The 12,443-nt window shown below is 48.9% G+C and overlaps 1 protein-coding gene across 1 annotated transcript in view; it reads left to right on the forward strand.

Annotated features, from left to right (window-relative positions):
* Positions 1–12,443, forward strand: part of LOC311524754 (uncharacterized protein) — a 214,824-nt gene that overhangs the window by 101,438 nt on the left and 100,943 nt on the right. Inside the window, exons 59-61 of the mRNA XM_084636213.1 lie at positions 647–769; positions 2,148–2,417; positions 5,811–5,927. Coding sequence (XP_084492339.1) covers positions 647–769; positions 2,148–2,417; positions 5,811–5,927 — 510 coding nt within the window. The remainder of the gene's footprint in view (positions 1–646; positions 770–2,147; positions 2,418–5,810; positions 5,928–12,443) is intronic.

Raw genomic sequence — 12,443 nt, forward strand, 5'->3', positions numbered from 1 at the left:
ATGGCCCTTCTCTTGACAAGCGAATGCAAAGCCTGGAGGTGAAAACCCCCAGGGGTGTCTGAGATTTTGGGTATGTCTACACAGCAAGTGGCAGCAGGTCTCAGAGCCCCGGTCTACAGACTCCAGCTCGTAAGGCTTGCACTGCCAGTGCTAAGAACAGCTACGTGGGTATTCAGGCTTGGGCTGGATCTTGGGCTCTGAAGCCTAGGGGGGCCGGGGGGGGGGTGGGCTTCAGGGCTGGAGCTGCAGCGGTTACACCGCTGGCTTTAGTGCGGGAGCCTGAGTCGGGGGCTTGCTGCCGCGGCCTGTGTAGACGGACCCTTTGTGACCCCATCCCTACCGCACCCATGCGGCCCCAACGAAATGCAGCCACCTCTGGGGAGGGAGAGTAGCAATCAGCCGGCGCACAGCTATGGTAAGAGGGGCAAATTTGCCCAGTGGTGCTGGAGCTAATCTCTACTATCCTCGAGAGCGGCAGGTGCTCACCGCACAGAGTGGACAGGCTCCATCTGCAAGGCCTTCAAACGGCTGGTCTCGTAGAACTCAATTAAATCTACCTGGAAAGGATCAAGGTCTCCTTGGACCCACTGGGGGTCCATGCTCAGATCGCTCACCTGGGTCTAACTACTTTTTTTGGCATTTACAGGCTTCGCTGAAGTATGATTTTTCTAGCAACCCTCTTACCAGTATAGAAGTGACTGAAGACGACCTGAGTATGGATGTCGGGCCTCAGCTTACAGTTCCAGAAGCTGTAGGACACCCTACTAAGGTAACAATAAGTTGAGGCGGTCTGGTAGGATTCATTCTTTACATTTGGGGTTAATGGGTAGCTCCTAGGTTACTTAGCCATTACTAGGCTGTCTTCTCTAGGCTATATTCATGTTCTTGCACCATGCCCATCACCATGGTAATCCGAACAGCTTCCAAAAGATAAAGTCAGCGGTTAGCATCTGTTTCTCCATTTGAATAATATTTTCAAAAGAGCCCGGCTTTTTTCCCTCTGAAGTCAATGGTACAAATCTACTTGACTTCACTGTAGCACTGGTAAATATCACCCTTTGGTGTTGCCATTTCCCAATTTCCTGCATCCGTAGTGGGGCTTTTCTAATTTTCTGTGGATGAAAGGCCAGCGGCAACTCGCTATCTGCGTACCTCCCCGCACCCGTGAACAGCTCAGTGGCAGGAAGTGATGCTTCTAACTGTTGCTATTTGAAACCCAGATACCAGTGGCTTTATCGAGGAGGATTTTCACAGGAATGCAATATCTAAGGAACACTCCTCCTGGTGCATGATGTGCTTGCTTTTAGACAATGGTGGGCCCCAAACCAAAATGGAGTCACATGAGCTAACTTTTCCTTAACAATCTTCATTTGGTGTTGGTTGTTTCATAAAATCACTAGCAGAAGGGTGGTCCATTGGTTACAGTGCTAGCTGGAGACTTAGGTTCAATTCCTGCTCTGCTACAGACTTCTGGTATGGCCTTTGCCAAGTCACTTTGGACCAGATTTTTAAAAGTATTTAGGCATTGCTGCACTCAGTGTCTAACTAATTTAGAAACCTAAATCTCATTGAAAGTCAATGGGACTTAGGCTTCTAAGTCAGTTAGGCATTGCAGTGTTGGGCAAAGCAACATCTAAATACGTTTAAAAATCTGGGCCTTACCCTCCCTTTGTTTCAGTTCCTCATCTGTAAATTGGGGATAATAGCATTTCCCAGCACTGCTGGGGTAAGATAAATGCATGAAAGATTGTGAGGTACTCAGATATCACGTTGGTATCAGAGCTCGATAGCATTAAAGTGATCACAGCATGGGATTATTAGCACTTCTGTAGCACACCAACATCAAAGCGCTTCGCAAGGTGGATGAGTAGCATTATCCCCATCTCACTGAACAGGGAAACGTCTGTTCAGAAAACTGAAGTGACTCACACAAGATCACACAACAGAACTAAGGTGGGAATAGAATCCCGGTCTCCCGAGGCCTAGTTCCAGGCCCGTGGACCCATGTGAATGCAGCTCTTTGGAAGACGTCAGTTATCAGGAAGCCTCTCGTCATGTTAGATGTGGACGAAGAGTGGTGAGTTCCGCTCACACTCAGATATTTATTACCGCTGTGCCTCTTCAGCCCCCTTTCCCTGTTTTGTTAGGATGTAACAGGCCAGAAGAAACCTCTGGTTGATGGGACAACAGCCATCAGTCTTGGTGACTACACCGAAGTGGAAGTAATGGTAAACCAGACACGCTCATGTCAGAGACAGCAGGAGGCTAAGAAACGGAAAGGCAGCCCTAGACCTCTGAATGCAACCCGGCTACAAACTAGCCAAGAAGAGCCCACTACAGGGCAACAACATACTGCTGAAAATACTTCTCTTGAGTGCCAGGAGGTGGATGGGTCAGTAATAAGGGAGAATGAAGAGGTAACATTTAAAATCCCCTTGCCTGCTTAGCATATATTATATTTGGTTTATATTCCCAAGCTAGACCTGTTTGCTGTTGAGCGTCTCACACACCAGGTCAGACCCAACAAAGGTGTTTCTGTGGAATTTATAAACAGAGACGTTCCCTGCCTCCAGTATCTTCCAATTAACCCCAAATGAGACCAAAATGTCCCCACAGGCTCTCAGAATATTGCTTCTGATGCTCATTGAGGTGCCCACCTCAAAAAGCCCCATTGTAAAGCAAAAGGATTGGTCAAGCAACCAAAGGAAATGGGCTGACTTGTCCATACCTTTCTGAAGACACCAACCACACAGCTTGCTTCCTTCTAAGGGCCTCATGTGTGGAGAGGGTGACATTTATATAATTTTCTTATTTCCCAGAATGCCATGCCCCAAGCCAGGACTAAAACATGGCAGCCAAGAGGGACTACATTTGCTAGCCGTCCTGCCGTCTTGGATCTCAGAGTATCCCTGACCCTGACTACTCCCTTTCTCTGTCTGCCAGGGGAGTTCCAGACCACCCTACTTATGAGACTCCCAGCCCTGGGATCAGCTGCATGAGCCTTGTCATAAACTTCAGACTGTTTCCCCACAATTAATTCCTTCCCCTCAGCGCCTTTGCCTCAAGACCCAGGGGAATTTTTAAGTGGCAAACGTGGGACAATGTAATGCTGGCCCAAGAGCACTCCCTTGGAAGTCTCAAAGGGCCTACTTAGTCCATTGCACCCAGTGAGGACTGTGTAGCCTACAGGAGAGCCGTCACCCACCACCACAGAGAGATTCCGGTCATGGTCTGTGCTGGGATTTTTAAAATTAAATTAGATTTGCAGAGGTGCAGCCCTAGACACGGACATTCTCCTTTTATCTTCAGCACAAGCAAACATGCCCTGCTCCAAATATTGTCCCAATCCTGGCCAAGAGGGATCGGCCCTGAGTGGTCTAGCGCTGAGAGGGCAGTTCAGTCTCTGCCCACTCCTCTCTTGGCCTCCATTGAGAGTGGGTGCTAGCTGCCATGTGGATACAGGACTGGTTTTGAGATTAACAGAAACCCTGCCTGGCTGATGGAGCCCGCAGATCAGATGGTGAACTGCCGAGTTTATAGGGTCCCAAGAAATCTCTTTGTTTTTTGTGCTTAAATTCAGCCCTTTGCAGACATCTGTTTGCTGGGAATTGAGCTTACCTTGTGTGACCGGGGTCCCAGTGGGGGCCAGCTGAGGTTACTCAATTAGGGTGAACTGCAAAGAATGGGGCAGACAGACCCCAAAGCTGGTGGATATTCCAGTACTTAGATTTACCAAGCCAGCATAAAACAGCTTCTTTATTACCTTACTGGTTGCCCAAAACCCAACAACACAGTTCCCTTAAAGCAACCCAGCCTCAGGCCTCCATCCAGGTACTTAAGTCAAATATGATGAAGATTTCTGAAAGCCATATTTCATCATATTAAGAAAAGGTTCTACCAATCCCACAGGATCGGACACGTTACCTCCCAGGTTAATGAATATTCCAGATCTTACCCAAAGAAACGCTACAGCCAATTCTTATTAACTAAACTAAAATTTATTAAAAAAGAAAAGAGAGAGAAAGTATGGTTAAAAGGTCAATATACAGACAGACATGAGTTCAGTTCTTAAGATTCAGATTCATAGCAGAGATGGTGAGCTTTGTAGTTGCAAAAAGTTCTTTCAGAAATAGTTCATAGGTTATAGTCCAATGTCCAATATCATTGCAGGATGTTCCAGCTTAGGACTGGAATCTCAGTCCTTATGGCTTAAGGACTCCCAGCCTGTATGAAGCCTCAAGTAGATCTGAGATGAACAGGATCAGGACCCAAGGGTCTTTTTATACAGTGTCCTAGCATCCACTTGACCACGCAGTCCTGGGTAAACAATAGGCTTTTGTTGTAACCTTTTGCTTTCTAAACACCACCAGTAGTTAGTTACCCAAATTAACAGAGGGCAATTTATCCATTAGGCAGTCTATCACAAACTTCAAAGAGACATATAGACAATGACATTACTTCACCCAAGATCCATCTAAATGTTAATATTCCCATTTGAACTCTGAATTAATAGGTATAGTGACAGGAATTATCTGTTTACATGGCTAGCTTCTAAGATGCACACAATTAGTGTCAAGTATCAGAGGAATGGCTGTGTTAGTCTGTATCCACAAAAACAACGAGGAGTCCGGTGGCACCTTAAAGACTAACAAATTTATTTGGGCAAAAGCTTTCCTGGGTAAAAACTCACTTCAGATGCATGGAGTGAAAATTACAGATATAAGCATAAATATATCGGCACATGAAGAGAAGGGAGTTACCTTACAAGTGGAGAACCAGTGATGACACTTCTAACAATCAGTAGCGCAGCTGGGGGGGAGCGGGGCAGCGACCGCTCCCCCACCGAGCAGAACTGGTGCCTGTTTAATTCTTTGGCGCCTTTTACATTTTTACTCACCCGGCGGCGCTCCGGGTCTTCAGCAGCACTTCGGCATCGGGCCTTCACTCGCTCCAGTCTTCGGTGGCATTGCGGTGGCCGGGGGGGGCCTTCAGTGCTGAAGACCGGAGCGAGTGAAGGACCCGACGCCGAAGTGCTGCTGAAGACCCAGAGCGCCGCTGGGTGAGTACCAGGGGGTGGCGCCTCTTTTTATCTCCGCTCCCCCTGTTTTTTCCACCTGGCTACGCCACTCCTAACAATACAGGTTTGCATTTCAAAGTTCTAGCCTATCTACCATGGATGGCCCCCGTTACCATTCACATACCTTTCTAACACGACTTTAAAGGTGGACTTTGGGTCATTCCGCCTGCAATAGGGTAGTGGCTCGGCCCTCACCTGGAGTGTGAATAGCACAAGTTTAAGTCCCTGATCTTCTTGCCTCTCCCACATCCCACCTGAATGCCCTAACCTGATGGCAATTCTGGTCTTTTGCTGCATCTCTGTGGCCAGAAAGTCCATCCTGGACCTGCAAAACCTTCCCCATGACATTTTTGTCAAAAACGATATCGTTCCCTGAGAAGTTTCGGTTTCAACGAATCGGCATTTTCTGACCAAAAAACATTTCTTCAAAAAATTCCCACCGAGCTTTAGCCATAACTAGCCTCCTGAGCTACTCAGACTGCCCACGGTCTGCTTTTAAATAATACTCTTGTTGACAGCAGTGTGTCCTGATTTACGACAGAGCACTCAGGAGTCGGTCACCTTGGCTGTGCATCATTGTACGTATAGTGTTTAATTGATCGTCATATTGCTACTGAATATCTGCTAAAGGGAAAGTGTATGTGTGAGAGAGTAATAAGAGTTCTACCTCATGTCCTCTATGTGACATGGGAGAGACGTGGTGCCTTAAAGAGAAATAACCTGCCTTCTTCAGGCTCGGCAGAGCCCAGCTGGTCTTGCTCTGGGGTCGGAGCCTCCCGCACTGGGAAACATTTCTGCGGAGATGCCAGAGCCCTTGAAGAAGAGGAGGAAGGAGAAAGACGTGAGCAGAGTAAGCGCTTTGTGTGGAGATGTATAACAATGCCCATTCGCTGACTTTCAATTAATCTCTTCCCACACATGACCCTAAAATTGACACTAAGGGAAGCTGCACCCCAGGGGCTAGCGTTGATTGTTGGGGATCTACAAGAAAGTTTTGCTTAGGCTGGACATTAAGAAAAGCTTCCGAACTGTCAGGGCAGCTAAGCACTGGGACAAATTATCTAGGGAGGTTGTGGAATCTCCGATAGTGGAGGTTTTTAAGACAAACACGTCAGGGATGGTCTAGATACTTCAACCTGCCTCAGCGCAGGGGACTGGACTAGAATCATAGGACTGGAAGGGACCTTGAGGGGTCATCTAGTCCAGTCCCCTGCACTCCTGGCGGGACTTAGTATTATCTAGACCATCCTTGACGGGTTTGTCTAACCTGCTCTTAAAAGTGTCCCGTGATGGGGATTCCACAACCTCCCTAGGCAATTTATTCCAGTGCTTAACCACCCTGACAGTTAGGAAGATTTTCCTAATGTCCAACCTAAACCTCCCTTGCTGCAATTTAAGCCCAATGCTTCTTGTCCTATCCTCAGAGGTTAAGAAGAACAATTCTTCTCCCTCCTCCTTGTAACAATCTTTTATGTTCTTGAAAACTTATCATGTCCCCTCTCAGTCTTCTCTTCTCCAGACTAAACAAACCCAATTTTTTCAATCTTCCCTCAGAGGTCATGTTTTCTAGACCTTTAATCATTTTTGTCGCTCTTCTCTGGGCTTTCTCCAAATTGTCCCCATCTTGCCTGGAATGTGATGCCCAGAATTGGACCCAATATTCCAGAAGACCTCTTGAGGTCCCTTCCAGTCCCATATGTCGATGATTTCTAAGATCCTGAGCCTGTCATATGCACTGGCAGTCACACTAAGGAGCTTTGCCTGGCTGAAGAAATCCCCTTGGCCCCGAGTCAAACACATGCCTTCTTTCCCATGAGTGAGGCTGTTGGCTGCTGGACAAATCTCCTCCCCGTAACACCCGGCTGGCAGCTGCAGCTCCGGTGTCTCCAGTTATCACAGCTGTGCCGCAGTCGTGTGGGCGGAGGCAGCCTCTCCCCTCGGGAGGCCCATGCCAGTCAGCCCTGCCTCCGTCAAAGGTGACACCTCAGCCTCCACCACAGACTCTGCCTCCAGTGAGGCTCCTAGATCTCTGGCATTTTGTGCTCCCGGTGAGATGCCCCACAGGCTGCACTGCCTTTAGCTTCTGAGAGGGGGGGCCCCCTGGAGAGTGCACCGGGACTAATGTCCTCTCCAGGTGATAAGGTCGCAAATCATGATACCAAGGTCCCCCCGTTCCTGAAGAAACAGTCCCCGTTTCCTGGGCTAAAGGACTGTTTTGTCCACTGCTGCCATTCCCTTGTCTAACAGCAGCTGAGAATCTAACCAGCCCCCTGTAAGAAATGCAAACCCTGGTGTCAAATGATGGACATGCTCTCCATCAAAGGGGCAGATAGATTCTTCCCCATAACTTTTGGTCACTTTCCTTAACCTACCCGTGTGAGGTCTGCCTTGTTCGAATTGAGCCTCCGACAGCTGACTCCCGTGCATGCCCCAATCTAGACCAAACGCTGGGTGCGTTGCTCAACCGCCCGGGAAATAATGGAGGCAGATTGTCAAAAGAGCTCAGTGTCCCGTGTCCTGAACCTTCTTAAAGTCCATCCATAAGTGCTGCAACGGGAGCTGCTGGATCCTGAGCACTTTTGAAAGCCTGAGGTTTATGTAGGAGCCCAGATGGGAGCTGAGTTCTGCCCCACACGGTGGAAATGGAGCCCCTTAAAATCTGCCCCTGAGCGCTTTTCGAAAACCTTGGCCCTAGAGCCGGCCTCCATAGATGAGCTGTGGCGCCATCTTAGAATGGCTATGGCGGAGTTCAGGGCCAGATGATGAAACTGGTGTAGCTCCATTGGCTTCAATGGAGCTACGCTGATTTACACCAGCTGAGGATCTGGCCGTGTCTCTGACTGTCTTGGAGCTACACAGCTCCGTCCTGTAGTTAAATTGGCAGCGCCATGTCCTGACTGATTGGAGGTCTAACCTGGAAATAATGCCTTTGTTTGAGCTGAGTGGCACTGCGCCTTTAAGAAAAGGCAATAACAATACTTAGGACCTCTACCGTGCTTTTCATCTTCAAAGCACTTGGCATGTATTGACAAGCCACCCCTGATAGGGAAGCTGTATCCCTGTTTTACAGAAGATGAGGAACCGAGGCACAGGGAGGGTAAGGAATTTGCCGAAGGTCACAGTAGAAGTCAATGTCAGAGCCTGGCTTAGGAACTCCTTGAGGTCCTAGCTCCGCATTTTCTCGGCTTCAATCCATTGGACCAGGCTGCCTCTGACTTGCTGCCTTCATTCTCTGCCGTGCTCAGCCAGGCTCCATCCAGAGTCAGAATATCACTTCCCAGGAAATGGGTCCAGGGAGCTTCTGGCACCCCTGAAGAAAAGGCCCTAGGGAGCGAAGGAAGGAGAAAGGAACCAACAGAGTAAGCCCTCTGCACAGGCAGGGGGTTGGCACCTTATGCCGTGTCTGGAAAGCCGTGAGTCTCCCTTCTCCCACCTGAGCCTGGTTCTGGGGGCCCTCGGGCAGGGACTTCAGGGTAGGAGCAGGAGATTTGAGGCATTCACCCCTTCTTTGTTGGCATTTCACACCTTTGTATTTCTCTGCCCTTCTGCACATGCCTAAACTCCATCCCCTTCTCGGAGCCTGAAACAAGCCACTTTGGTGTGTGCGTAGCCCAATGCCTGCAAGCCACCTGACGATAATAAACCAGCATGTGCAGTCTTGTGCCCCTACACTGACAAACAGCTCAGCAGCTCTCCAGCAGCAGAACATGAGAACCAATGGTCCCTCTAGCCCAGCATCCTGGCGTCCAAGAGTGGCCGAGGCCCTATGCCCCTGTGGGCTAGTGATGGGGCTAAGAGAAGCACAGTAAGGAAATCCACTGTCATTTTCAAGCATCCAGGTGTTTATTAGCGAGAGAAATATTGTTTTAGAAAATACTGGGAGATACGCTGGCCGGGCCCTTTGAACTGAGCTGAAAACCAGTGGTGTATCCTTACAAATGCCGCTGCAATGGGCCGTGGGTTCTGCGTAGTTCCCGGCAATGATACACATCAGGAAGAAATCCAACCCTGATTAGAACAGACCCGTTGAAGACCTGCTGCCACTCCCCTCGCTTCGTGGTCAGTCTAGATGACCTCCTGAGGTCCCTTCCAACCCTGATATTCTGTGATTCTGCATAAAGCCCTGCTCTGTCCTGAGATTTCAGAAGGAATTCAGATGCAAATCAGTATAACTGTGAGCTAGCGGTCAGGGACCACTAGAGGGCACCCAACACACACAGGCCTGGAACATATGTATTGTAGCTCTGGGAAAAGGTTCTCCAAATTATGGGAACGGGCAGGTTTTAAGAAATTACTAACTTGGAAAAGCCTCCAGTTCCAGATCTCTCCTGCCGGCATATTTGTCTCTATTTCACTTCCCTGATTTTCCTTCTCCCTTCTCCAAGGGATATTTGAATGAAAACAAAATTCTTGTAGCTCAGGAGCACAGTCCATGAGCCAGATGTTCCTACACTTCTAGGAGGGTTGGCCTGAGAGTTCAATCTGGCAAAGATCCAGCGTATTTTAGGAGCTTCTTGGTGCCTCTCCCTGGAGAGGAAAGTCTTGTGGTTAAAGGGCTACAGCAGGAACCAGTAGATCTAGGTCTATTCTGTGCTCTGTTACTGATGTCTTCCTGTGACCTTGGGCATGTCCCTTAGGCCTCAGTTTTCACAAGTTGCTCCTATTTTGGGGTGCTTCAGTGGTAGGGTGCCCAACTGGAGAATTATCAGCGGTGCTGGGCACCCTTAGCTCCCATTCATTTCAATTGGCATTTTGGGTAGAAATCAGTCCCCAGGGGTCTCAGGTTTGGCACCCCAAAATTGAGGCTCCCCAAATCCTTGGTTACTTCTGAAAATGTAGACTTCAGTCCTGCAAGTTGTTCCATGTCAGCAGACCCATGGGGCTGCATGCGGAGGCCACCCACACGGAATAATTCATGGGCTCAAAGCCTTAGGCTGTAACCTTTCTGTGCCTCAATGTCCCCGTCTATAAAATGGGGGTGATAATACCTATTCATCTCCTTCACAGCGGGATTGTGAGGCTAAATGTATTGATATGCTTAGATACTGCACTGACGCGTGCCATGGCAGTGACTCTGAAAAGAATATAGGGGTGATAGAGAACAAGCCACTGATCCATGTGCGATGCTGTGGCTAAAAGGAGCTGCTATGAGCCATGGCTGTGTAAACAGGGAAGTAGCGAGTAGGGAAGTGATTTTTACCTCTGGGTAGGGCCGTGGTGAGACTAACACTGGAACGCTGCATCCAGTTCTAGGGTCCACAGTTTTAAAAGGCTATTAAAAATTACAGCGGGTGCAGAAAAGAGCCACAAAAATTATTTGAAGTCTGGAGAAAATGCTCTATGGTGAGCAGCTTAGAGTTCAGTCTGGTTAGCTTGTCAAAAAGGAGACTGAGAGGTGACTTGGTTACACTATTGTGTAAGGACTTTTGTGGGGAGAAAATCGCAGGCACTAAAAGGCTCTTTTCTCGAGCAGAGAAAGACAGAGCAAGGGCCAATGGCTGGAAGCTGCACCCAGACAAACCGGCCTAACTGGTGTCTACATTTGGCACAAAGGGATTAGCCACTCAAACAAATCGGGAAGGGGGAAAGCGGATTCAGGGGTGGTGGAAGCTTCCTAAAAGTGTATGGGGGGGCACCAACACCAATCTGCGGCCCCACCTGTGCTACCCCTCCCCCTGAGGCCCCCCTCCAACAATGCCCCTTCTCCCTGATGCCCTGCTCCCATGATGCTTCTTCCCCCAAGACCCCACCCCTCACTCGCTCATCTCCTACCTCCCCCCGCCCCCGTTGCTTGCCCTTATGGCCGCTAAAAAGTGGCAGGGCCGTGACTCCCTCCCTCCCCCCTGTACTAGCACCCCTGGGTGGATTCGTCATCTCTTGTTGCCTTCAGCTCAAAATCGGCCGCCCTTCTGGACGCTGGGCTTCAGCCAAACACAAGATATTCGTTAGTCAAACACAGGTTATTGGCGGGCATGCCAAACCTGCGGAAAAAATGCAGAAATTGGGCTTATTTTTGGCTTAATTGGCTTATGAGTTGCTTGTTGGCTAGTTTTTGGCTTGTAGCTTGATGCCTGATTGGCTTGCTGCTTGTTGCTTGTTGTAGCTTCTTGCTTCTTTTTTTTTGATCGGCTCCTGGAAAGCAGGGGCAAGGGGCAACCAGGGGCAACGCGGGGAGAGAGTCAGGGGTGCACAGCGGGCCCACCACAGTCCCAAACTGCAAGCCGGGGGGATCTAGTCACATGGAGTGTTGGGGTTCTTAGGGATTGGCTTATTCTGGCCTTGTTTTGAAACGGGATTAGCTTGATTTTTGGCTTATTGTGAAAGTCGGGGTGCTTATTTACCATGTTAAAGTTGGCACCTGCGGTTACTGGACTCAGCTGGGTGAAATGTTGTGCCAGAGGCCAGGCGAGATGATCTAATGGTCCCTTCTGGCCTTCTGTGAATCCGTAGAAAAGCCTATACATTAAATCAGGATTCCTGGGTTGTAATCTTGTGTTCAGTTCCTATGGCAATAGTTATGGGCCCATCCCTGCCAACACTCACTCTGGAGTGTGATCTCACTGAAACCAAACCCAGAAAATTCTGCCTTCAGGTGAGGAACAGTGCAGGGAGCAGAGAAACAGCTAGACCAAAAATACCCTACTTTCATGCAAATGACCCTTGCATCATGGAGGCAGTGTTGTTTCTACAGATGGAACATTTCCCAGGAGCTCTCAGTAGGTCGACAATAGGCACTTCCATTCTGACAGCCAAACTAAACCCTCTGAAATGCCAAAGCTCATTCTAATCTCAGCTTCAGAGCAGTCTCCTGCTGTTGATTTAGATGTAAAACTCCCCTTGACTTCATTGCAAGTTCTGTGTGTGCAATGGTGGCAAGATACCAGCTTCCCGCTCCTCTTTACTTGCAGCGTGGCTCCGGTGTCTTTGGTTAAATAACTACATACCCACCAGGGGGAAATACAGCTAGAGATAAATATAGCCGGTTGTTCTCCCCATTAGCAGCAGCTCTAATCAGGAAGCATAACCATTAAAAGGTTCATGGGGCCCTTGACAGGTGTTGAATCGATAATAACCCTAGCAGTTGGCTCCAGAGGTCCAATTTCTTGGTGGTAGAAGAGTTTATTAAAAGTGGGCTGTGGAATCAAATGAACTTGGTCGGAGAGAAAAGCAAAGCCAACCCAAGTAGTTGTGTCATACATAAGAACGGTCGTACTGGGTCAGACCAAAGGTCCATCTAGCCCCGTATCCGGTCTTCCGACAGTGGCTAATGCCAGGTGCCCCAGAGGGAAAAAACAGAACAGGTAATCATCAAGTGAGCCATCCCCTGTCGCCCATTCCCAGCTTCTGGCAAACAGAGGCTAGGGAC

The sequence above is a fragment of the Lepidochelys olivacea genome (assembly GCF_965140295.1).
Source record: "Lepidochelys olivacea isolate rLepOli2 genome assembly, chromosome: 1".
Taxonomy (NCBI): Eukaryota; Metazoa; Chordata; order Testudines; family Cheloniidae; genus Lepidochelys; species Lepidochelys olivacea.